General features: G+C 41.5%; 1 protein-coding gene across 2 annotated transcripts in view; it reads right to left on the reverse strand.

The window, feature by feature from the left end:
• Nucleotides 1–5608: 5608 nt before the first annotated feature.
• LOC146681769 (semaphorin-5B-like) overlaps nucleotides 5609–26507 on the reverse strand; it is a 43250-nt gene continuing 22351 nt past the window's right edge. For both annotated transcript variants that reach the window (XM_085448094.1, XM_085448095.1), the window contains 20 exons: nucleotides 22642–22741; nucleotides 22140–22185; nucleotides 21942–22004; nucleotides 21688–21786; nucleotides 20987–21200; nucleotides 20610–20895; nucleotides 18545–18680; nucleotides 16933–17140; nucleotides 16628–16835; nucleotides 15951–16068; nucleotides 15599–15783; nucleotides 15232–15375; nucleotides 14988–15135; nucleotides 13950–14175; nucleotides 12764–12985; nucleotides 11916–12086; nucleotides 10828–10977; nucleotides 10477–10512; nucleotides 9277–9488; nucleotides 5609–9177 (listed from right to left, as the gene is read on the reverse strand). In XM_085448094.1, coding sequence (XP_085304220.1) covers nucleotides 9016–9177; nucleotides 9277–9488; nucleotides 10477–10512; nucleotides 10828–10977; nucleotides 11916–12086; nucleotides 12764–12985; nucleotides 13950–14175; nucleotides 14988–15135; nucleotides 15232–15375; nucleotides 15599–15783; nucleotides 15951–16068; nucleotides 16628–16835; nucleotides 16933–17140; nucleotides 18545–18680; nucleotides 20610–20895; nucleotides 20987–21200; nucleotides 21688–21786; nucleotides 21942–22004; nucleotides 22140–22185; nucleotides 22642–22741 — 3134 coding nt within the window. In that variant the 3' untranslated portion in view covers nucleotides 5609–9015. The remainder of the gene's footprint in view (nucleotides 9178–9276; nucleotides 9489–10476; nucleotides 10513–10827; nucleotides 10978–11915; nucleotides 12087–12763; nucleotides 12986–13949; nucleotides 14176–14987; nucleotides 15136–15231; nucleotides 15376–15598; nucleotides 15784–15950; nucleotides 16069–16627; nucleotides 16836–16932; nucleotides 17141–18544; nucleotides 18681–20609; nucleotides 20896–20986; nucleotides 21201–21687; nucleotides 21787–21941; nucleotides 22005–22139; nucleotides 22186–22641; nucleotides 22742–26507) is intronic.

A 26507-nucleotide genomic window follows, 5' to 3' on the forward strand; every position in this document is an offset into this window, starting at 1 on the left:
TATTCTAATTGTTCACATGAGTACCAAAGGATGCCAAGTACATTTCACACTGTCTGCCTGTGTACATTTACAGCAAAAGTATGCCATAAAAAATAACGTTCAAGTGCTCGAAGTAAAGGTAGTAATAATAGTACTATTTACAGAAGTGCTAGGTAGATAACAATGTCACACTATTAAGCATTATTAAGGTATTATAAAGTGCTCATCATTTATATATCATTACTCCTCCTTAGTATGCCATTTGTAAATACAGATATATTTATAAACATATCTGTATTTATAAATGAAACACACTGGAGGCGTAATAACATATAAATGATAAATTAAGCACCTGCTAATGCTTAATAATGTGACATTATTATACAGTGTTATCCAGTACTGTAATGGGTAATGCCACCAATTTACCACATTAAATGAAATTATGTCACTGAAGTTATTAACAGTCAGAGTAACAGTGCTGGTAGTTACTGGTTAATTACCAAAGGCTAAAATTTATTAATTGTTATCCATGAATTTACAAATCTACTGTTTTAAGAAAAAGGTAAAGCATATTATTATTATTTTTTTTTTTTTTTTTAATTTACTTGCCAAATTACAGTCATTTACTTGCATTCATGAACAGAAGAATTACTTTCAGTGATGAAACGTTATGCTTGATTAGTCCAGTAACATGCCCAAAACTGTAGAGCCGGTTAAGTTGCACTGTGAATATACTGGTGCCAGATATTTAATCAAAGCTTTAGTCAAAAGCTTAGATGATTTCAAATTGCTCATTCTAAAAAGATTTCAAAGTAAAAGTCTGCTTCTTTAACAGATTAGTAACGTGAGTAAGTAAACAAACGGAGGATATAGTGCAGATAATGTTTTCAGCTTTGCTGGCACCTGCACCTTCCCTCCCTTCTCCACCTGCTCCTGCTGTTTGTATTATTTATCAGTTATACTCTGTTGACCTGCAAAGATAGAAACATATTCACCCCGGTATACAAAATGGTAAAGTTGCCATTTTGACTTACCTGTAAGCTCGTCTGCTCTCAAACAACGTCAAATATTAAAGACATGAGGGAAGTGGAGGCAGTGAAGTCGCTAAAAGAAGAACACCTTGTGACCTTTTGCAGTCAAACGACTTGCAGGGAATAACACCTGAGTGCACAGAAAAGCTATATCAGCAATTATTTTTATGCCTTTGAGCCCATTTGTTTTATTTCTAGTCTATTTTGGGGGCTGGATAGTGATGTCACACTGTTTTCATCCCCCTTAGTGTGTTTGTTGGGCAGCTTAGATAATGTCACTTCAGAAAAGAATATCGCCCATATGGTTTTCACTGCCCTATGCATAGCCAAGAAAACTGTCCTCATGAACTGGAAAAATAAAAATAATCTTAATTCTAACCAATATAGAAATTATCTATTAGATTACATTAGTCTTGATACAGCCTCTGCCACCACATCAGATCAATTGCTCTGGGCTCCTTTGATCAGCTCCATCACCTAGTAGGGGTGGGGGGTCATAGTTTGGTCCCGCCTTCACTGTTGTGATTGGTGTGGGGGTAGGGACAGGCTTAGGGCGTCGGGGGGTTCCCCGGAGGCATCTTCCTTGGGGGGCTCAACCCGGGGTAGCGGTCATGTCCGGTTAGGGGCTCTGTTGGCTCTCCGGTGACTGTTTCCTCGCGGCTGCGTGCAGCGGGGCTAGGGGAGGGTCTGTGCTGACGGACGTGGGTTACTGACCTGGTAGCCTGGCTGCCCCTGGGTGGGTCCGGGATGGGCGTGAGGTTCTGGGGGCGCTCCGTCTCTGGGCTGGGACCCGGACCGGGCCTCGGGGGCTTGGGTCCTGGTTGGTGTGTTGCCGGGGTTGTGGGCGGGTGGGTGCATGGGGGCCCAGCCCTGGAGCAGGGTGCCGCCGGTGCGTCGAGCCACCTGGGGGGCTCTTCAACTGGTGGGGGAGATTGTCACATCTTGCAGGAGCTTTCCTCTCCTCAGGAGCTCCCTCTGCAGGAAGGGGAGATACAGGAGAGGTGGAGGAAGATCTCAGCCTGGGTGTTTATTGTCTTATGTAGTCTGGAAGATGAGTGGATGGTGGGGTGGGTGCAGTTTTCTCTGTGGTGGGGTTGGGTGGACTGTCCCGGGCTCTGTGGGGCCGGGCGGCGCTGCTGCACTGGGCCCGGTCTGGATGGGCCTGGGCCCCCTTTCCCTGGCGGGTCGCGGAGTATGGGAGTGCCTACTGGGGTCAGCGGGGGAGCTGGCCCCAGGGAGGGGTCACTTGCCCCTCCCTTCCTTCCCTCCCCATCTCCAGCTGCCTCCCTCTTCCCGCTCCACCACAACCACCCACACATGCAGGGCCTTGGAGTAGGGGTATGTCACCAGGGTGCAGAGGAGGCTACCCCCCCCCTGTCCCCTTCTGGCTGCCTCTGCCTCAATTTTATCCCACAACTTAGACATTCACATTACTCACACTCTCATTACACATACATATAGGATCTTGGGGGTGGGCACGATACACGGAGTCCAAAGTACCATCAGGGTGTACACCCCACCCCTGGCATCGTTGCCCACCTCTCAATTTTAAATACACGTAGACATTGAGGGCTAGCAGGAGGGACCATGCGCTTACCTGCTGCTCTCTGGCAGGTAGCTCCATGCCCTCCTGGGTTTTAAATGCACCTTAGAACACACATGCATCAACATTACAATGAGCGGGTGGAGGGAGGTTTGGAGTCTTCTCTCACCCCCGTTCTCTGCGACCTGCTGGAGCAGGGGGGCTAGGACTAGGAGGAGGAGTTGGCCGTCCGACTGCGGTCTGGAGTGTGGAGCCTTCCTGCTGCTGCGGAGTCGGGGCGGTCTGCCTCCCCCCACCGCAGGGAAAAGGGTAACACCACCTGGGTCTGGGTGCAGTTCCCCCCTCCAGGGGCGGGGGCACCTAGACCCGGTTTGTAGAGTACGCTTGGGGAGTGTGATCTTTATGTCTGTCTCCACGTTGGTTGAGTGTGGAGTAAGTGCATATGAGAGCATGAGGGTGGGAATGGATGTTTGTGTCTGTGTGTGCCTGTATGTCTGTGTCTATATGTCAGGTTGGGTGTCAGGCGCCACCTCTCTGGGGACATCTCAGGCCCTCCAAGGTTTGGAGGCCTATCTCCCCCTACCACCACTTCCCCTGCCAGTGGCGGACCCCCTCAGACATCGGTGCGTTGGTGGTTCTTTGTGTCCGGGGATGGGCGTCCAGGTACACACCGGCTCACTCCTTGGCGGCCGCTTATCGGGGCCTGGAGCCTGGGGCTCGCTCGGGCCACTTCGGAGGTGGGGTGCCCCCGGCCTCTCGGCCTGGGGCTCGGTCACTCAGGCGCAGCTGGCTGCCGGCGGAGCTCACGGGCGCGTCACTGCAACTCCCCCTGGCTTCTGCTCCACGGCTGCTGAGTGAGCCCTCATCTGGGACTCTCCTCAGCTCTTTCTGGGACAGTGGCGCAGCTGCCCCTCTGTTGGTCTTCCTTGGTCTCTTGTGTTCTGGGGGCCTCTGGATGTCTGGAGTTTTGATCTCCTCCACACCTGCTTCACGCCCTGGAGGACGGGGCTGTGGCCCCCCCACACCCTCTAGCAGATTATTACATGAAGGAACCTTTTAAAAAAACAAAAAACAAGCGCGTCCATGCTCACAGGTGTACACACGGGTGATCACACCCACAAACTACACCCTTTTTGGCTCCTACCTCAAAGCACACTGTGTTCTGTTGATCTTATGTGCTGCACAATAATGTTTAACATTTAGTATTTACTGTCATATTCCCATATATCATTGTGATGTTGTTTATTCTATTACTTTTGTTCTCTTCTGCTTGCTTTCTTTTTTCTTTCTCAGCAGGTGATCCAGGTGATTGATATATGCATTTTTTTTCTCTGCCCGTTCTGTTGGTTTTTGTTTTTTGCCCTTCTCCCCCGTCCCTCTTCTCAGCTGTTTCTCTTTCCCTCTTTCTTTCTCCCCTTCTTTCCCCCAGTCAAGTCTGTCCCGTATTCAGTAAGTGAAAATAAAATAAACAATAAAAGGTGAATCAAATGGACCATTACGGCAAGGCTGGGATGGTCAGTTTGGTAAAGTAAATCCGTTGGGCATCTTTCTTTGCCTTTAGACAACAATTCTGATGGCAAAAGAGCCAAACGGGACAGGCCAAAAAAAAAAAAGAAAAAAAAGTTAGAAGTAAAAAAAAAGAAAAGAAAAAAAAAATGGTAAAGTTGCCATTTTGACTTACCTGTAAGCTCGTCTGCTCTCAAACAACGTCAAATATTAAAGACATGAGGGAAGTGGAGGCAGTGAAGTCGCTAAAAGAAGAACACCTTGTGACCTTTTGCAGTCAAACGACTTGCAGGGAATAACACCTGAGTGCACAGAAAAGCTATATCAGCAATTATTTTTATGCCTTTGAGCCCATTTGTTTTATTTCTAGTCTATTTTGGGGGCTGGATAGTGATGTCACACTGTTTTCATGACTGTCCTCTCTTATTTAAGCTTATATTTATTTGCTCAAGCCCATGCTTGGAGTTGGAGTGATTTTGTGTGACATCAGAAAGAAAACAAAGTAGCTGTGCTTGCTCATCACTTAGTCTTACCTCTAACTGTGCAGGGCTGTGGCCCCAGTTTGTCCCTATAAATGAGGTAAAGTGTGAGGGGGTGGGCGGGGGTGCATGACTCTTTTTAGGTACCAAAATTTACCAAAATCAACCACTTCAGAGGGTCTAATACAGCGGGACACATAGAGACTGCCTGGTTCTGCTTTCTCAGCGTTTGGCCTGGCACTCTGACAGCAGCATTTTTCCTAATAACATTCACAGCTGAAGAAACAATCATTTTTAGAAACCAAAGTGCTGACATTTCAGTGGTTCTCCTCACCTCAGCTGGAAATATTGATTTTGGTTTAATACACAAAATAAATCTTATTACAGTTAAATCCTTTGTGCAGTTTTCCCCCCCCCCCCCAAATTCCAATATCTGTGATTTAAAATTGCAAAATATGTCATCATCATGGTCAGTTTCTCCAGTTTGACCTCGTATCCTCGGGTACAACTGCCTGGAAGCAAGGCTAGTGTGGGCATCATATTTCTCCTGATCTGTTGGGCATTCAGCACATCCTCTAACCTCTAAACTTAAAGCTCCAGCCTATGTTGCCTTGTGCTCTATTCAACTTTGCTGTATCAGCTCAGTCTTTAGTCTATTTGCAGATAGCTGTAAAGTCAGCATACTGTAGAGTGGTGTAGAGACATCCAAGATATTAAATCAATCAGAAAGATCGATTGAATAAAATAGTTCATTTGATCTTTTTGAACTGAATAGAACGGCATAAAGAGTCTTAAAACTGCACATTCCTGATCTTGTTGTCTGCAAGGCGTACTAGGCATTTGCAATTTTTACTTCCTCATCCTTAAAAATCCTAAAATCCATTGTCTCCGTTTTAAAAGAAGACATTTGTAGTCCAAAACGAGCAGATTTCATCATGAATTTGAAAGATTTTTTGCACTTATTTGATATATTTTTCAATAAATGGTGTGGTCGTCACCATATAGCAGTACTGTTATTCAATTTTTACCTGCTGGTGATGTGAGGGGAAAAAAAGCAATGACAATCAAACTATTGGCACCAAAATGTATTTTTGTCATCTTCATTGTTTTTTTCAGTGTACATTATAGAAAAATATAGAGTAGCAAAAGTTCACAGTGTCCAAAAGGCAGTGTTAAGTCACATCAATCATATTTAACACAAGCGTTTTTGGGAGCAAAACAAATCCATTTTGGGGATTTTTCTTAAAATATGAGGATAAATTGTGTCCAGTGTGAATCAGATTTGACACCAAAGTGGCCTTTAAATACAAAACTCACTTTCTCTGCCGCAGACAGGGTAGGAACACCGTTTTTAAAAAGACATTTCCACTTTCTTGGTTAAATACATTCAAACATTTGTACACTTTACACAAACATGGACTGTATATTCATGAAAGAATGTCAGTACATGCAGTTACATGTATATAAACACACATATTGTACTATCGGGGCTTTTTGTTTCATGCTGTGTAAAAATGCTGAGAAACTGGTGCATTCACTTCTTGGTATTTACAAATTAGAGACACAAAATATGCAATATACGTTTTATCATTAACAACACAGGGCTTGGATTTAACACCAAAAAAAATCACTTTACTTTATTGTAAAGTTTATTTGTTTTAAAATAAAAATATACAATTCGGTTCAAATTTGTTATGATTTAGAGGTTAAGGGTGCAAAGTGTTTTTGGTATTACTAGAAGCCAACACATTTTTCAATTTCCTCTCACAGTGACTTTTATGTGGGAAATTTTCAGCAGTAGAGTTTGAGGTTGGGCTTTTTCGGCAAATCAAAACAGAATCTGGCACAAATCATCAGGAAACTAGAGCCAGTGATCAACCAGTGCACCTCCAATCCAGTTACATTAACAGCTTTTTCAGCTAAAAGCAACGATTTTGTTTCCATGTTCCTAACAGTGGAAAATTAACCGAGTAACCGTGCCAAAGATGCCCCTATTTATTTACCTAATAATTTCCCCAGGAAATGTATTACATTATATTTTATATTATGTAAAAAATGGCACATTGTAAGAAAAATTACCCACCATTTGAAGAAATAAGCAACAAATAGCTGAAAAACACATTTATACAAGTGTGTGCAATGTTGTCCAAGTAATGAGACACGCCATCACGAGACGAAACTTAAGTTACACTCACCGGCCACTTCATTAGATACACCTTACTAGTAATAACTTTGACTCCCTTTTGCCTTCATAACTGTCATAATTCCTTGTGGCATAGACTCACAAAGGAGCTGGAAGCATTCTTCAGAGATTGATGGGTACAGTGTAGCGATGAAGGGATGAACATGGTCAGCAACATTACTCAGGCGGAGTTTAAGCAAAAGACTATATTAAAAAAATGTTCCCCACACAATTCTGCTACCTGCTGAGGTTTGATTAAAGGTAAATTCTGACCCTGCCGTCTGAATGTTACAATACAAATTGAGATTTGTCAGATCAGGCAACATTTTTCCCATCTATTACCCAATTTTGGTGAGCTTGTGTTAATTGTAGCCTCAGTTTTCTGTTCTTAGCTGACAGGACTGACATCCAGTGTGGTATTCTGCTGCTGTAGCCTATGCTCATCTGCGTACTTGGTTTGAGTTACTGTTGTCTTCATCGTTCTTCATCATTCTGTTGCTCAGTTTGAACTTCAGCAGCTTCAAAATTTGATCAATTTTGAATTAAGAGACGTGCAGGGAGAAACCAGTTATTTTCTACGTTGTCTTCCTCAATGGAAAACACCAACGTTTAAGCACATTTTATCATCTTAAAGTTTTACATTTTAAATTTGTGCAGAACCAAAACATAAACCAAAACATTTTTGTATTTTTTGGGGGCAGCAGTTGTTTCCCAGTCACTTCAGTATGTGCTATTAAATAAAAACAAAAATTGTAGCCACCATAAGCAAGTTAATCACAAAAAAGTTACATTTTGTTGCATGAAATTAATATTCATTTGAAAAGTCTAACACTGATAATGAATTATTCACATTCTGTTGAAATATACATGAACAGCTGTATTGTTTTTGGTGATTTTTGAACAGTAGCCTTGTAAAATCGGGGCGGTACGCCCCCATATTTTTCCATAGCTGAATCAGCATGAATCTGTGAACACCCCTAAAATAATTTGTTCATTCTGCTGATAGAAAAGTTGGCAAACATGCATTTTCTTCTTTTCTTTTTTTTTACCAATGTACAGTACGAAGTCAAGCGTGTCAAAAATGTCCTCTTCAGGATTGCTGTCCATCGTTTTGCCAGCTAAGTATGAAAATTAAAGCGAATAAGCTGCGAGTCTGTTTATTTCTTAGCTTTATTCAGAGTGGAGATGTTCCTTAATACCCATCATTTCATGGATCTGTTTTTTTATCATGGAAATCAGTCTTTGCAAAAGAGTCCAGTGGATCCAGTTACACACAATGTCAGCGGAGTTCAAGCCCTGGAGGTTTGGGTTCTGCTTTCTGGCACCCTGAGCATGACCAGGGCACTTCAGGGAGGGTGAAGTGAGTAGACGGGGGGGATCCCTGTAGATGGTGGTTTCATCAGAGAACAAACGAGCCTTAAAAAACAAAACAAAACAAGTCCTCCTCTGGGAGGTAAAAGTTGATGCACTGTGGCTCACGAACAGATGCACGCACAACATCTGAAACAAGGGCCGGATCGATCGGACCACCCACAGCTCGTTCTTGGTTACTGGCTCATAGTCTCTGCAATCAGTAAACCAGTCACCTCTCATTCTGGCTCTAAGAAAACAGGCAGCTACATGGTGAAGAAAGGGAGGAAACGAAAAGGCTGCCGGCTTTTGTGGGATACTGAAAGTACCGTCAAAATATAAGAATTTAAAGAACTTCCTATAGATGCGGAAAACTAAAAAGACACTCACGATGTGCTCTCAGTAGCGCTTCTTTATATGTGAACTGTAATTTGGGATCACCTTTGTTTTGCTTCTTCCTTTATATTTACACAATTGACCTTATTTTGAAGATTATTAGTCCCCAAATCTGGGATTAATAAATTCAATCTTCCCTAGTTACAGCACCACACAGTCCACGTTGACTGACTGCGGGGTTTTTGGGCTGGCAGACATTTATTCTTGTTAGGGTAAAATGACAAATCGTGCAGGGAGATGGTGCGCAGACGGGTCAGATTTTTTAAACAGGAATTTTACATCTGAGTGATTTATACTCGAAATCTTTATAATCTCAGCGCTGTGGTCAAAAATGATATTGAGTTGTGACACACAGCTGGAACTGCTTTAAAGCAAAGAAATAGTCCAAAACCAAAATGACTTGCATGGCCAAATATTTGGGTATTTCATGAATAACTCTAATAGAAATCATTTTGGTATTTACCTTAAGACTATTTAAGACTTTGCTCTGATTTCTGAATGATGAGCACATTGTGGTGGATGAGTTTGTTGGCTGAAGCCCGGCCTCTCTCAGCTGTGCATGTAGGTCCTGCAGGGCGAGTCTGGATGGAAGTCGTACTTGCTCAAACTGGAAGGGTAGTAGGTGGTGGCAAACATATTGCCTGAGGGCACCGGAGAGGGGAAATGGTTGCATGTCTCATCGTTGACATGAATGTTGTTCTTGTTCAGCATCTACAAAATGGCAAACCGTGTTTTATAAAAATCCTCACTTAAAAACCTTTAGAGTCTATCAACCATTTAGAAATGTATTTAAAGTAATTACAAGCCCACCTTGAACTCCATGGGGATGTACTTCTCATTCTTTGGCGTGGCGTTGCCCTGCTTGTTGTAAGTGAGGTGGTTTGGTGTGCTCGGGTGGATTACCGCTGACTCTGCCGATGGTCGGTTCAGGTGGTGACAGTATGTGAAGGCCAGAGCTGACAGGAGGGCTGCTGCAAAGAAACTGGCTAAGCCCACAGCTGCCAGCTGGAACAAGGTAAAGGCTGTACACAGGGAGGCGGGGAAGGAAGAGCACAGAAACAGAGCCATTGTTAAACCAGTGAGAAATGTAGCCTTGTAAGGGGATGGGTAATGATAGGCTGAGATGACAAACAATCGAGGACACTAAATAACACTGATGAAGTTTTAAGTGAAGTTTGCCTCAAAATGTTACAAATGCACACGATATGATCCGCAAGCATAAACTAAGTTTACGAATGTGTGCAATTTGTGTGTAACTATTTGTGTGCACAGCTTATTTGCGTCTGATCCAGACGCAAATAAGCTGTTTGACCACACAGGATCAAACAGCTGTGTATCATTTTCTCTTGCAAAAAAGCTTCCTTCCTTCCAAATTCGAGAACACATTGACCAGGATTATATTGATATTCAAAATATACAGAATTTATATTTCCTAGTTTTCCACTTCCACTTGAACGCAGCTTATATTTGTGGATCTGTGAAGAGCTGGCAGTGTGAAATTTCTCGTGCTCGTGGGTCATGTCGTATGCATTTGCAACACTTTTGAGGTAAAATTTTCACTGTAATAGAAAATAGTCTGTCTAGAAGGTGGTGTAAAAAATTTGAGCTTTTGTTAGAAGGGAAAGAAAGCGAGGAACTAAAAGCAACTCAAAGTTCATGTCACTACCTGAATGGGACCAATATCGATTCCACATTTTCGGCCAATCCCGTGCCACGCGGGGCCGAAGTCACAAACAAAAGTCAATATGGTACCAACTGTGTGGTACACATCAGGAGAAGAAGAAAGCCAATAACTTTTACAAGAATGGCTAGTTGTTGCTACATCCTCCAATTAAACCGAGGAGATACTGATTTGGTTTGGATGCAACGCTGGAAGAAAAGCAGGAAACCCTGCAGATATTTCATGCTGGGAATTGAAGAGCGCAGGAGGTGTGTATGTGTGTAAGCTGGGAACAATGTGTAATTATTTGGGGGAGAGTGAACAGAAAGACATCAGTTGTTTTCACTCACTTCCACAGCTCTGGTCCTCCTGACCGGGCAAAATGACTGCAGAGAAAGAGAAATGAAAAAAAAAAAAAGCCATCAATGTAGAGAAGAAGAAAAAAGAAAATCACAGCAGCTCTGAGAGATCAAACAAGACAAAAGTAGTTAATTTCAATTTCTCACAAAGCCTTCCCTGTTCTCGAGGTAGGCACGCTGCTGACATCTCCGCTAATTCATCTTTTTAATTTTCTCCAAATGCAGAGTGAACAAGTCAGCATTTAGCGTGCCTGATTAAACTTTTCATTCAAGTTAATTTTTCCAGCTTATATCTGCAACAGTCTGCAGCGGTCCTGTTTACATGTGCGATCATGCGCTTACCCGGCACCTCGTGAGGCTGGCACGGCCTAGACTGGGTGACGTTGCCCTGGCAGAGACTGACCTCAGCCTCTTGGTTCTCATCGCAGCGGCGGGTGCGATGCTGCAGGCCCTCGTCGTCACAGTCCCCCCACTCTGTCCATTCACCCCAACCTGCAAACACAGGAATCAGGGAAAACGACAAACGTCCAAATGAGAAACGGGAAAATAAATGAGCATTTTTCCAATCACCAACAAACTCAACCTCCTCTGCAAGGAGAGGAACTGTGTGGTAAGTCACCAAGAGTGCAGCCTGACGAGTTCTGGCCACAGTGCATCAGTGCAATGGTCATCATCATCAGTCAGCAACCTTGTGTGCCTCCCGGGATCGCTTTGTTTCGCGAACAAAAGCCTAAAATGGACGAGGAGTTGATTACACCGATTTGCCTCCCGTGTCTCTGCATTTTTTTTCTTCTTTTCAAAGTCCAAGGGAATAAAGATATACAAGAAGCTGCTCGCATCCAAATTCACGTCGATAGGGAAATTTGGAGCTATTTCATTAACTGTTTTTCCGTTCCTTCTCCGACCTTCAGACGACGCATGCTGGGAGAGGCTCCAACGGCCACATTGTTTTCCTTCTCATCACAAATATTGATTGGCCTGTGTGGGGGAGATTTCCCATCAGTGGCCAAAGAAGAAGCAGTTATTTAATCTAGATAGACTGAGAGAATCTAGAGAGTATTTTTAATGGTGTAATAATTGTAATGAATTTTTAAAAATTTAGAAATTTGGATAAAGGGGTTGTTTGTAAGAAAGTTATAAGCTGACTTTTATCTTTAACTTCACAACATTAATGTTCAAATCAGATTAACTGCAGTCCTTTGTAGTGAATCCCCCCCCCTAAGACACAGAAATTCATATTATAACTGCTGATAATATCTGTACCATAATTTACTCATCTTCACTTCAGTTAGAAAGCTTTTGTCTTCAAACCTAGACACAGACAAAATCTGCTAGTGATGTAATATGTTCAACTGATCCATCTGTGACCATTACACATCTTTGGTTTGTCTGAAACCTTCCATAGTGCGGCTTCACATATCCCTTCATACCCTCACAGGCGTGTATATTACAAAGGGCCTCTTCAGTATGCAGGCCTATGCAGATATCTCCTCCGTTGGCAGGGGGTGGGCTGCTGCATGTCCGAGTCCTCTGGTAGTGCCCGCCTCCACAGCTGGACGTGCACTGGGACCAGGCAGACCAGCAAGACCAGGCTCCATTCACTAGATTTAGAAGAAAACCCCATAATAATGTAACACAATGTAATGCAAGCTAATGATGGTATATAACAGTTTCATGTAGCTGTGACCTCAGTGCACAAGTGTTTTTAATTGGCATTTTTTTCCACTGGCCACCAGGGGGAGATTCATATAGTAGCAAAAAGTCTAACTGTGCAGAGGTCTATTGCGGAGGGCCATGAGTACCAAAACGAATTAAATAAATATATCATTAAATAATAAATCAAATGTGCCATTAATAAATTAAAATTGGAAAAAAAGAATTATTAAATTCAATTAAATGAATGAATATTCAATTATTTATATACTGAATTAATTAATGATTTAATGATTGATTATTTAATGAAACACAACAATAAATGAGACATACAACATACATTCATCTTGTAAACGATCGTCCCCACTAGAATAAAGACAGACAGGAAATCAATGTATGCATGCTTTAGGATGTGGGTACCTAATGATTGTTAGCCGCTAACACGTGAGCATGCAGTGAGCATGCAGTGACCACAGTTCTGCAGTCAGATCCACCACCCAATCAACATCAGCTCTAGGCTTAATGCTTAATGGGACCTCAGTGTCCAGCTGGTAATGTCACTGTGGTTGTGTCCACCATTTATGTACAGTCTGTGAGGTACAGTGCACTAGAAGCTCTCTGTTACCTGGACACGGTTGAGTGTTGCAGTCCTGATACTCCACCGGCGATCCCACACAGGCGCTGGGGTTGATCCTCCCTTCTATCGTCAAGCAGCTGCGTTTCCGAGTTCGGAAGCCTCTGGAGCACTGCTGGGAACAGCTGGACCACGTTTCCCAGGATCCCCATCGGGCACCTTGTGGCTGGGATGAAGTTCGGACACTTGTCTTCATTAAGTCTTCAACCAAAGCTGGCAACAAATATAAAACACATTTTGTTCTCTATCTTAGAATCCAAACAAGGGAAACAAATTACACTAAAAAAATATACAAGTCGATCACAACATCTGCCACAATCTGCTGAACGAGTCAGAAATTTTCTCTGAATTCAAATCGGAGACACGCTATTGTATGGTTTTATTGCTAAGCTCAGCAGCCAGCCTGTTATGAAACAACAATTAGCGAGGTACAATGCAGGCACAAAATGAGCTAGATTTCCCTGTACGCTGACACACACATACAGTTGGTATACCCACAATTGCAAATTATTTACATATGAATCAGAAGCGCTTCCTGAGGCTTTTAAATGAGGCCACCAGAAACATTTCATTAAGATTTTCTTTTCTGAGGATGACAACTTGAGAGCAGTCACACAAGCTGCGAAAAACAATGACATTTCCCACTTCCTCAGCTTTACTTATTTTGGAGTAAATACCCAAAGGGTGATACAATCCAGATTCTATGAGGGAGAAGAGAAAAAAAACAAAAGCTTAGATGACTCTGAGGGATGAAGGAAGAGGACATCTGCTTCCCCACAACAGTTCAATGATGTTTAATCAATCTGCTGACTGATGTCCACAGACAGGAAACCAGCTGTGTTTAGCGTGGCATACTGGGAGATATGCCACCAGCAGTGCTGATAAAAGCTCAGACAGATACAGCTCTAGGCAGATAGCGTGTGTACGACTGCTGTATGGAGTCGAAAAACTTCACAAAAATGATTCAAACCTTAAAAAATTTACCCCCGCTTACCCTCCCTGTGGAATCCAGGTACACCTGCATTCTAGCAGGTAATCACAGCAACAGCTGTGTTTGCACATTTACAATCAAGCACATCTGCTGTGACTTACAAACAGAAAATATGGCAACATTTCTAGTTTCCTTAAGTTGTTAAACTCGCTTTTCCACATCTCCCAGCTTATTTCCAGTACTCACAGTCAGTCTGGCAAGCTCCAGACCCGTCGTTGGGGCAGAAACGGGTCTCCACCTTCTTCCTGCCCAGCTGGAGCTGCTGGGGGTCCGGCAGAAGTGCCCGGCATGTGTACCTGAATCTCTGCTCCTGCCGTGACCCGTCTTGGCTTACATTGACGGGCATCCACTGGGTCCAGGGGGTGTTACGACGAACTTCAGGGCAAGCCTCCAGGTTACAGGCTTTGTACTCCTGCAGAACAGGATGGAAACAGCTCATCAACTTTAGAGCTAATGAAAAGGCAAATCCCAGCAGGCTACAGCTACTGCTGTCTATCCTATCACAGCTACATCTCCCAATTGATTGCAGAGAGAGCCTGCTGCCTTATTATATCCTGCCAAACAACACAAACATTACAGTTTTCCTGGGAGAGGGCTCAATTATGCAGCAACTTACTGTATTTAATAGGACATAAACTTGAGCTTTATTGAATGCAATGAAGAACAAAACCCTTTTTAGATGTGAGTTTTCCCCAGGTACAGACATTAAAGTTTAATGCAGAAGGACTTCCAGCCCTTTAATTGGGTAGTGCTCGGAAAGTTTTTCTCTACAACAGCTAACTTTGACTTTTTTTTTTGCCCTCAAAAAAGTAAGTATAAATATTGTTAGTAAGTATAAATAAATAATTCTGACAATACAAAATGAAAAAAAATGTAGAAGTTTTCTAGAAATAGAATAGCAGAGCAGATAGACTGGGTTGGCTCAGATTTCCCAAGTGTTTCCAAAAAATGGCAGGGCTTCAGAGTTCAAATGTATACCTAATAAAGTGGCCTATGATGTGGACAGATAGACAGATGTTTTCCCCCAAGTCTAGCAGACTGAGACTGAGCAGAAAGAGCGGGGACTGTGTGTACCTGCTGTACAATCTGAGGTACTTGTGGGGAAAACAAACGTCCTTAATCTTGTTGTGTAATAAAAACAGACAAGTAGGTCACTCATGTCTGCAAATCAACTCGGATATTATTTTGCCTACTCTCTTCTCTTCACATATAGAGCAAAAATACCGTAGCACATCCAGGACAGCTGTTTCCGTTCTCACAGCTTCTCGTCCTGGAGTGGACCCCCCCACCACAGTCAGCACTGCAGTGAGCCCAGGGTCCCCACGCAGTCCACACTATGGGAAGTGGGCATGGCTTTTTCTCATTGCACAGCCTGGAAATACAAAGAGGAATGCACACTCACTCACACACAGAGCTTTGTAATGCAGTAATCGGGCCTGATCGCTAAATTCTGAAGTAACCTCCTCACCTCTCCTCCCGTCCCTGGCCGACACAGACTCTACCGCCGTGGCGAGGTGCGGGGTTATTGCAGGAGCGCTGCCTCACCTCAAACCCAATGCCGCAGCTGCTGCTACACTGGCCCCACGATGACCAGGGAGTCCAGCCGCCATTCCTGAGAAAGAGAACATAAGAAGGGATGTGACTGAGCCTGATGTTTTAAAACGAATGTGTTTTTTAAGCAAACTGTCTCCTTTTATGAGTGTATTAGTTGTTAGAATATAGTTGAACATAAAGGACTATTTTTAGATTTACTTACATAACAGTGCATTTTTTCAAAGATTGATTTCAAAGGATTAGTATGGGAATAATGGATGTCTGCATGAAAAGAAATATACCTGGAGCAGTTTGCCACCTGGATCGTCGGGCCCTTGCATTCAATCCCTCCACATCTGGCCACCGGTCCATTGCAAAAGCGCGACCGACACAAACAGCTGCTGATGGAGCCATCACCATCATCGTGGTTACAAGGCTGCCAAGGCTTCCACGGACCAAAACCACCATCCTGAGTCAGGTTCCTCACCTCCAGAGAGGATTAGAGAATCACATATGATAATTAGCATGCTATATTAGGCTAGTGATAATGAGTTTTTGTTTTTTATTATCAAACAGGGAACTTGTGATGAAATTCTTATTACCGTAGAAGTGAGACAGGAAAGATCTATACAACAGACAAACCCAGTGTCTTACAGGGCATTCAGTGATGTTCTGCGTCCACTGGTTCATGTTGGAGCTCTCCTCGATGGTGGTGCACCGCTTCTGTTTATGATCCCAGCCACAGTAAGGGTCCCGGGCCTCCATGCAGGAGCTAACAGGTATTTAGATAGACTATCAGTGTCTGTAGATGCCTTTCTTTAGCAGTTTGCAGATTTTTAAGCTGACACAAAGTCGGACAATCTACTGATTGTTGTGTTTCTGCTCATAAAAGATCTCCTGTTGTGTTTTGAGTGAGAAAGCTGTCAACTATTCCAGCAGTGTACTCATTGTCAACAAAATTCATAAAAGCCTGCTTGATATGTCTGCTCTGAGTCTTGCAGAACTGTACCCTGACAGTCCAAAATGTGTCTCTTTGTAGGGAAGATAAATAGGGCTCTTAACAGAATCATCTTTGTCAGCATTTGTTCACAGGCCCTTAAGACTTGGACACCCGCGTGTGTTTCTTAGTAGATTTGCCCACTCATCACCAGCACCAGAAAATCAATATATGTGCAGGCTCACACAGACTAAAGGCTACAATTTTTCATTTTTCTTATGCTAAATATTTATACTCGGTCATATTTATGGTTCTTATGTTCATTAATCTGTAGGTATATTTGTTTCTATTTGGTATAAAGACTAAAAGCATTGTAGAAAATCTTGGACCAAACCGTTCAGTTGGGTAGCTGGAGCAGCGCTCTAATGGGATCTTCACCAATCTGTCATTGAGGCCCACAAACAGTGATCTGTCATTGTGGAGAATTTGCAGACTCTTTATTGGCCCCACTTTCCCTTCGGGCAGGATCCTGAGCTCCTCCAGGTAGCAGTCATGCAGGCTTTTATTGGTTGTGGAGAGAGCCTTCAGAATGGTGCCATATTCTTTTAAGATAATAGTAATAAGAGCAAGCTCCAGGATAGCAGATAAAAAAACGGTTCGAGTGATTATTTTCTAATTTTTAATTAGAACATGTCTCACCCGTGCCGATGTACATGACGTGGTAGAGAGAGTGTCGGCCCTGCACGATATCCACCACCAGCTTAGAGAAACGTAGGTTGTCCTGGGTGAGCAGGGGGTTGACGGTTACTGGCTGGACCACGTCATTCATGAGGAAGAGCCGCTGGGCGTCCTGGAGGCTGCGCTCTGTCAGGTTTCCCCCATTGGCGCCCTCCTCTAACGTGCCACACTGAGCAGTCAAGAAGGAGGCAGCAGAAGGGCGTTTAGTGAAAGGGAAGCTTCTCATATTGTGTCTGTGAAGGTTCTTAGTCCTCCAGGTCATCGTAGTCTAAGGAGCTTGGAAAGAAGCCTGTTTTCACACCTTGGCTCATGTGATTAGGTAGAGGATCATTAGGGGGTCCTTTTGTCCCTCTTGGGGGGAAACTCCCACAGGGTTTAATCTGGGACTCTCCACCATTTGACCCTAGAACTGAAGAAGCTTCTCGGATGAGAGGTGAAACGTCTTCAAGCAACTTGAAGTCCAGACGCTTTTCTTTCCAAGCTCCTTAGACTTCTTATACTGTGTTATTATAGACAGTCTGCATAATTCATAATCCAGAAAAGTCTTATTTGTAATATACTGGCCAATTATGCAGTCTCTTAGTTCTTCGTCTAGCTGAAACATGCATTTAAACACACGTCTCTTAAGATTCTCCACCTCAAAAGCCCATTTTCTTCTGATGCTGCTCCTCATTCAGTGTTTGTGCACTGCACCTCCACATAAGGCAGGGGTGTTAAACATAAGGCCTTAATCTTTACTGGCCCAGTAAAGATTAAAATTTGGCCCACTGGAAGGCGCTAGAAAATGTGGAGGAGAGATATTTGGTACTTTTAACTGTATTTTCACAAGTTTTATATCTTTTTCAACTGATAAAGACCTCCCCTGCAGCTATGCATGCTACACCAAAGTAATGAAGTTATAAACAATTAAATGACAGAAAAGTTCCTGGTTTTTACAGTGTCCACAGTAAAAAAAAAAGAAAAAGGGTAAAGTCCGATGATGGATATCTTATTATCGTTAGGCATGTAAATAGTTTTGTGCATGCTAGCTTAATGGCAATCTTACAGGCAACAAATGCTTCATGAAAAAATTGTTAAGCTTTTTTTGTTTTATATTTAAGGACAAAATTTCAGGCAAGATCATTACTGTTGCTAAAGGACTGTTAGCGACAGTGTTAATTTATATTAAATAAATGCAAGGTTAAAATTGCACATAGCAAAACACAAGCTTATATACAGACATTATACAACAGGAAATGTGACTACAGTTTCCCTGTAGCTCAAACTGAACAGCACTTTGCAGATGCATTGGGAAATTTGCCAAGCATTTATTTTGGGGACATGTATTTGTTGGAGCTGAGCAAAACTTCTCTGCTGCACTGCATTTAGATATCTGCAATCAGCACAGAGTGATGAAGTGGATGTCAGTCTTTTGAAAATTTCTTTACAAGCCTTCGTGGAATTGCTGGGCAACTGTGGCAAGATAAAGCTGTTTGCTTTAGTGTCCTCACCAACCTCATGTTCTCAGAGAAAAATACATATGTATGAAGAGGTCTGAATTCTTTGTCATTGTCCATGTTTTGAAATGAGTTACCTGAAAGTTGGGTATAGGGTTTGGAGTGGCCAGCCAAGCAGTGCGCGGGTTCTCCTGGTATCGAAATGGGCCATTGAAGGCTTGGGTGATGGCGCTCAGATTAAAAGCACAGACAGCAGAAGCTGATATGCTGTTTCTAGAGAAGCACAGGAAATTACAATGCTCAGGTCTTAGCTAATGAATGTGAAGGAAAGCAAACATTCTTGAGCACATCTCTACAGAAAAGCACATATTTCTATTTTAACAGTAAAATACAAACATAACCTTTTAGTTGCCTCAGTTGAAACTACTCTATGGAATAAACATTAGTGTGTAGTCTTAAAGCAAGCCCCAATGGCACAGCTGATATGCGAGAGGACACATTTGCCAAAATAAATTACCTTTCATACAAACATGATAAGAGATATTAATAGTTAGTACTTTTGGTCAAAGTTTTATTAAAAAGCCTCAAAATGCTGTCTAGGTATATTAGCCAGAAAAAGACTAATGTACACAATATCACTGTAACTTACCAAACCAAGTGTTTTTTACTTGGCTTTAAATAAGGCAATGTACAAGTGCCAATGTGTTAACATTTACGACTTTAAAGAAGAAAAAAGCACATTTCTAGCACAGTATAATAACCTGTCTTGGTTTTTATAGACAATGACAAAGTACATGGCAGCTGTCCAGGAACAAATGCTTTAAAGCTATGTGTAATTAAGGTTGTGTAGACCTGGAGTGACCTGTAGGTGCACAGACAACTGTAGCTGCTAGCTATAGTCTCACCTCAGCTAATTCATGCCCATATTTTCCACCAATTTTGTGAAATTATGTGACAGACAGTATTGCCTTCTGGGTAGTTCATTGTACTAACAGGCTGTCTAACTCTTTTGAGTCAATTCTATGCATTATTGATTGTATTTAGGACAAATTGGCTAATGACTACTGTTGCAAAAGGACTATTAGCGACAGTGTTAATTTATATTAAATAAATGCAAGTTTAAAATTGAACATAGCAAAACACATGCTTATATACAGACACTGACAGTGTGTCAGTGTGGCAGCATGTGTGTCAGTGGAACACAATTTGCTAACCTAGCTAGCTTTCAATAGCTAGCTTAGCACTCCATCCTTGTGTCTATATTTAGCCACGTTAAGCAAGCTGGTAACAGCAAAAACACAAAATTTGTTGGTGAGGCTACAGTGAGTGCATCTTTCTTTCATATCCTCCTGAGAACCGAGGAAAGTTTCTTTCATTGTAACTTTTTTGTGATGTCCTGCCTATTTGGAGCTGAAAGAGGCCACTCAAACACACTTTTGAAAACAACAGGACTTATTAGGGTAGCTCAAATAAGTCAAAATATATTGACCAAAAACAAACGTCCATTAAAGAGGACATAAATGAACAGACTGGTTCTCAGGAGGATATACTCTATGACCTAGTGACCCAGTGTTTTGAGTTTTAGTTCATTTTGATGTTTATATGTTTAAGCTCATTAGGTTTCCTATGTTCATTTGCTTATCAGTTCCCTCTTGTGTTTTCAACCCCTGTGAAGTCTCCCTTGCCCTTCATGTGTTTCATGTCTGTGAGTCTCATATTGTCATGTCTGCATTATGTTTCCTGTTTTATTTTGAAGGGGTCCGGTGTTCCTATGTTCAATGTTTTTAGTTTTACTCTCCTCTTGTGACGTTGTTATGTTCATGTGTGTCAGCTGTTTCTCCATGTGTTTCCATTTCCCTCATTATCCTCCTGTGTGTATTTAGTCGGTGTGTTCTGGTCATTCTTTGTCAGGTCGTCTGTTGGCCACGCCATGTTTCCAAGTTTCATGTCTAGGTTTTTCTTGTTGTTTGTTTAGTTCTCCCAGTTTAGGGTAATGTTAGTTTTACTTCAGTCTGCCTTGCCCTTTGTTTGTTCCTTTTTTACCAGCCATATTAAACGGCTTGCTTTTTGTTAACATTCAAGTGTTGTTCCCTGTTCCTTGGAGTCTGCATTTTGGGTCCTTCTTGTCAATTCATACAGTCTGCCCTCGCCAGACTGTGACATAAAGTCTATGAAATGACATTATTAACAAACAGAACTCACACATTAGTGGTAAAAATGCCATAAATCAGATCTTGCTCAGGTAAGTAGAAGGTGCTCTGGAGCTCGTTGTAGTAAAAGGGGATTTCTCCTGAGCGTGAGCAGTTGAGGCGAGCCTTCATGAAGGTGGTCCAGGTGTCCTCCAATAGAAAGCGTCCACCCATATCATTCTTACAGACCCGAGCCACTCGAGAGAACACCATTTTCCCACAGTCATTTTCCACTGCAGTTTCCCTCAAGAAGAAGTACGCAAAACGACCAATCTCATAAACAGACACAAAATGAGGCTCTAGAAGAATAGAAGAGGCAGAGACACAGGTCAGCGTGATGGACCAACGAAAGAGTGATGAAAAGGACAAACTTTGTGGTGCTTTGTTAACCGTTGAGCCATTTAGAGTTGTACTGGGCGGTGCGCAGGGGCGGCATGTTGCCCAGGCTCCTGTAGATCACTGGGTCACGTCCAGAGAAATCAATCACTGTGGCAGCATACAGCTCGCCCTTTTCTGTGATCATGGCAGTGGAGTTGTGACGCGGGTCGTAGGGACATCGGGCAACACCGTTCACAGTGTCTAACACCTGGCTGAGGTTAGAAATCTGACGAAAAGAAGGGAAAACTGAACTAAGCATTTCCTGCTATTTTAGTGGGTTGACAAGCGATTTGTTCTTTCTGTTTTTATCGCTTTATTCACATTATTTCAAAACTTTTAATGAATTTCAAAACTTTTAATAATGTAATCTTCAGTTTCTATCATTTCCCAAATGCACAAAGCTGCTGAAGACATCTGAGGATCACAAAGGCACCAAAACTATTTATAATTACTAAATATAATTACAAAATATATAGAGAAAAGATAAATTAGCTAATCAAAGTGACTAGAAGAAAATGACTTTTATTGTCAGATTTCTTGATTTTATCCTTTTTAAATTCCATGTCCTTTTTCCATTTTCCATTGAGCTCTAGCAACTTATAATTGCCTTTCTTTTAATTACCCCAAAAGGATTTTAGACTATAAAATATGTATTTTCTTGTCATATAGTTTCATTAATTCTACTTAAGTGCAAAAACTGCCATTTTACTAACCTGTCTGGTTATGCAGACCGGGGTAAAAGCATTGGTCCCACATGTGAAGAGCGTCCTTCCGCTTATCAGCAAAACCCGTACATAGTTTTGACATTCACCCTGCAGACAAATACGCCAGAACTCAGTTTTACTGTTTCATGACATGTCATCAAAATGTCCAATATAATATAATCATATAATAACATAATCCAGTCTAACGTAATATGTTTCTGAATACACAGACAAATATCTGTATTTCAGTCACAGCACAATACCTCAGATTTGCCTTTGCTCTGACATGAGCGCTTTGTGTCTTCATCGGATGCCCATTCTGTTGCCTGAGGAGAAATGTTCAATTGTAGAATGTTTTTTTTTTATATTGGACCTTTTATATTTAATAAGAGATACTGTTAAAATGTTTAAAAATAAAATGTCTTTGACAGTAGTTCATTTTTGTGTAGTCTTAACCTTACCTGTATGAGGGAGGTATTATTCAAACTCAGTCTGAAGAGGAAATTTCTGTAAAAGATATTTTATTTTAGAGCTAAAACAACAGACTGCTCACAGTAGCAGTGTACAGCATATAAATGTTATCCTCTAGTATCTCCCAACTTCTGTCCAGACACAGTTTGATCAAAACACATTTGTGCCGCCTGGGCAAAATAACTGTATAGCTTGTGTTGCTGGATTTTTTCTTCTTCCTTTTGGGTCTTTTTACTCCATTTAAGAGCTGTCTTTACCCTTTAGTGCTGTCTTTGAGCTTTCGGGACTTTGTGTTTTAATTTAAAAAAATAAATGTTGTGTGTATTTCCCGTGTTTATGTCCAGAAATATCATCATGTAAGAATTGGGGGCTTGTCCAGGATATGAACGCTGGCACGCTTCTATGATGACACATCATGTATCCACTTTACACCACTGTATGCTAGTAACATGCTGTATGATTACTGTTTGAGTAATGCATGCTATTTGGTACCTTGCTCCTACAACAAGCTGGTTTCGTCTCAGGTCCAAAGCAAGTTGGGAGAAGTCCTTTGCACCTGGATGTGAGAACTCAGACACCCAAGACCTCAGTGCTGGATGCACAAATAATCAAATGATAAGGAGTGAGGGGAAAAAAATAAGAAGAAAGAGTATAAAAGTAAGTGAAAGGAAAAGCAGGAGATGATAACATGAAATATGAGAGACAAGAGAAGAAGATGAAAAAGATCCATTATCCAGTGTTTGCCTTTTGCCAACTTTACAACTCATCTTTAATCGTAGGGCCTAAGACCAGAAAGGAGGCTTTTAAACAGACTGAAAGTACTGATTTATTTTCCAAAATTATAGGGTAGGAAATAAAGATCTGGAAGTCTCCCAATTTTCATATTATATTACTTGTTCTAATTAATTAGCAATCTCTTGAAATAATTTATCTTGAATTCAACAACATAAATTTACCATTACATAAGACTGTTCAATGTCAAAGTAATAAGATAAGTAAGGTATATCTGTCAGGTCTTTACTTTTTTCTCTCAACTTGTGCAGTTGTCTCAGATTTTTTTAAGGACACATTGCATACCATACTGAGATATTACAGACCTTTACATTGTAGCTCTTTGGGACACACCTACAATTTTATGTCTTTCTATTAAACAAATGGGAACAAATTATTTGTTTTGTAACGGGTTGCTAGTCGCAAAGTGCCTAAAGATACACAAAGAACCAATTAAAATTTTGATCTTTCCTAAGTTGTCCATTGTGTGTAGACCCAACACTGGTTCATCGCTTGAGTAAGGTGCCTTTTTTGCCAGGTCAAGTACAAGGACTGGGCTAAAAACATGTGAAAAAGACAACATCCAATCCTGAAGAAACATTGCTCAAAACCAATTTAAAAGATAAGTATGTCTGCCTCCCTTTAAGCAAAATATAAAGAAATGAGGGGTGGCTTAAGACTTTTCCATCTTATCAAGAACTTTGTTTTGAAAGTTTCTTTATAACTTTAGTCTATCATGGTTGATATTACATGCCCTTAATTGAAAACCACCACCTGAGCAGTATGACAGCCAATCAGAACTGAACGGTAAATAAAGTTGCTTTAGCTGTTTTACATGAGCTTCGGGGAGGGCGAACAAACCACATACAAATGAATGCTTCCCGCAATGTTTCAGAGCAAATTACTGCTGCCTCTCAGGACTAAATGCCTGTTCCTCTCATTTGATAGCCAGCTTGTGGGAAAAAAAATGTATCAACAACAAAAGCAGCACGGTTTGCCAGGCAAACACTTTGAGCTGAATGTAAACTGACATCCAGTCAAAATAATGACATCAAAGGCCCTTTCACAGTCATTAGACAGCTGAAGAAGAGCATTTAATGAGGCCATGCTGCAGACACAACATCAACACCTTTATTAATTTCACATAAATCTTTACATTCAATTTTTTTGCAGAAATTGCCAAGCACAGTTTCAACTTTCAACGTGTCTTTTGTAAGCCTCGATGCATGAGATAAACACAATTCCAACAAATCCTTATGAATGCAAATTAATTCCAACTAAGAGTTCATAGTGCTGCCAGATTTCACAACCTTATATTAAAGTCACGCTTCACACTTTGTATTGGTTAATCTCAATTAATGTCACATAAAACAACAAATTGACCAGCGTGTCAAGATGCTTATTAGAAACTGAACTATCATTCTTGTCTGGTCTCAGTTGTGCTTTGAATAGCTCTGAAAGAGGGCAACAAAACAACATGAATACAAACCATCACTTGAACAGCAGTGATTTTCGGAGAGCTATTGAATCCAAATTGCTTTTGTGCACTTCCCTGTGTACATAATGAGCTGCTGCAAAGCGGACAAGGGCAGGCAGTCTAAGTCTCTCATTCAAAATACCAATCTGACAGCTGACAAGGAGAAGCGACTTGTTTCTTGGACTTTCTCTTTTAAGAAGAAATTAGTTAACTACAGGGAATCAGAAATCGACACTCATTCTTGCAACAAAAGAGCCAATTAACTAAGAGCGTCTAGTTTCATTTCAGATTGCAGAACTGTCTACACTTTGCATTATGTAAGTTGCCGTCTGCTGCTTGTAAACTTCTTTGCATTTTAGCAATTTTATTTAACAAAATGAGCACAGGAAAGAAAATAAGATTACAGCAATGATCATTGTTATTACTGGACCTGGATCCTATATTAGGGATACCTTGCTGATGTCAGGTCAGACCTGCTCTTGGCACCAGAAGAACTTGAATTCTTAATGGCATAAATTGAACAAGATGCTGGAAACGTTCCTCGCAGATTTTGGATGTGATAGAGTCACGCAGTTGCTAGATTTGAAGTCAGTGTCAGATGATATGAGCTTTATCCTGCTGGGAGCAGCCATCAGACGATGGGTCTACTGTGGTTATACAAGGACAGACATGGTGAGCAGCAAGACTCAGGTAGGCTGCGGAGTTTAAACAATCGACTGGTATTAAGTGTGCCACACCATTATACCACCACCAGTCTGACCCATTGTTAACTTTGGTGATAATTGTAACCTCAGTTTCCTGTTCTTAGCTGACTGCCCAGTGTGGTCTTCTGCTGCTGCAGCAGAGCTGAGTGCTTCCAAGGGTGCAAAGATGCTGTTCTGCATACCTATTTGGGAAAATCCAGCAGATCAGCAGTTTCTGAAATAATCATCTTTCTCAATCATCTTTCTTCCCAATTCAGATGCTTGGTTTCTTTGGTCCGTTTCTTCAGATTTACTGTGTATTTCCTGTGTATTCTGTGCTTCCTTGTCTGCTCTTGTGTCATTTCCTGCTTTATTTTATTGTTTGTTGTTTTCTTGTGTTCTATTTACCTCTTGTCTTTGTCTTTTTCCACCACTACAATGCCCTGATTGCTTCCAGCTGTTATCGTTTTACCTTGCTATACATGGTGGCTTTTTGTGTCTCCCTTTGTCAGTTGTTCCTTTTTGGTTTCTTTAATGATTTTTACAATTTCTATATCAGTTAAAACTCACCTTTTGCTTGTTATATCATCTTCATTCTGTGTCCTGTGTTTTTCTCTTCTTTTCAGACGGAAACATAACTTGTCCAGGATAAAAATAATTATTATTTATTATTGCTGTTCCTTGTCTATTTCCATTTCCAGTGGCATTTAACAAACATAATTTCTCAAAAGCTGTAGACTGTTGTGGGTTTTATGGTTGGTTACAATATGGCTGTGAGAGCAATAGAACAAGCCGTGCAACAGCGTTTAGACAGCAGTGATTAGAGCAACAAAAGTAGGTGAAATGACATTCTAAACGTTTAAAGCTTTTATGGATTTGGACAAGACTTTTGTGCAAGCACCCAGGTTGCTGTGCTGATAAATTTTCATGAGAGCATTTTTTGAATGCAAACTAATCAATCGCTGTTGCTGTGGTGGTTATAGCTGAATATACAAACCCAACGAAAATCAGTTTTTAAAGAGCGGCGAATGAAATGTTGAGAGATGGCATTGATTTAAAGTCGGTGGATAAGTGAAGATTGTTATACAATTATGCAATCGTTATTTAACTTTACAAAGGACCATAAAATGTTTGTGACCCAACCAAAGCTCCTTCACAAAGATACCATTTCAGCTTCAGGGACTCTTTATTGTTTGTGTAGCAGGGTCTGGCCAGAGAACCTCCTTGTGCAAAGTTAAAGTAAACATTACCAAGGGATCTTTAGATCCATATATGTACGTTCTTATTCAGTGAAGCACTGGAGTAAAGCACTGTTTAGCAGCCATGGTTTGACATGAGAGTATGATCAAAATGTAGGGTGATAAAATCAGAAGGGGCAGACATATACAGTTTTTTTATACTTTAATTTAAATCGAAAATGTATATCT

The sequence above is a fragment of the Copadichromis virginalis genome, linkage group LG23, assembly GCF_057382275.1.
Source record: "Copadichromis virginalis isolate Kocher_CV1m ecotype Utaka linkage group LG23, C_Virginalis_male_GT1.1, whole genome shotgun sequence".
In the NCBI taxonomy this organism is placed as follows: Eukaryota; Metazoa; Chordata; class Actinopteri; order Cichliformes; family Cichlidae; genus Copadichromis; species Copadichromis virginalis.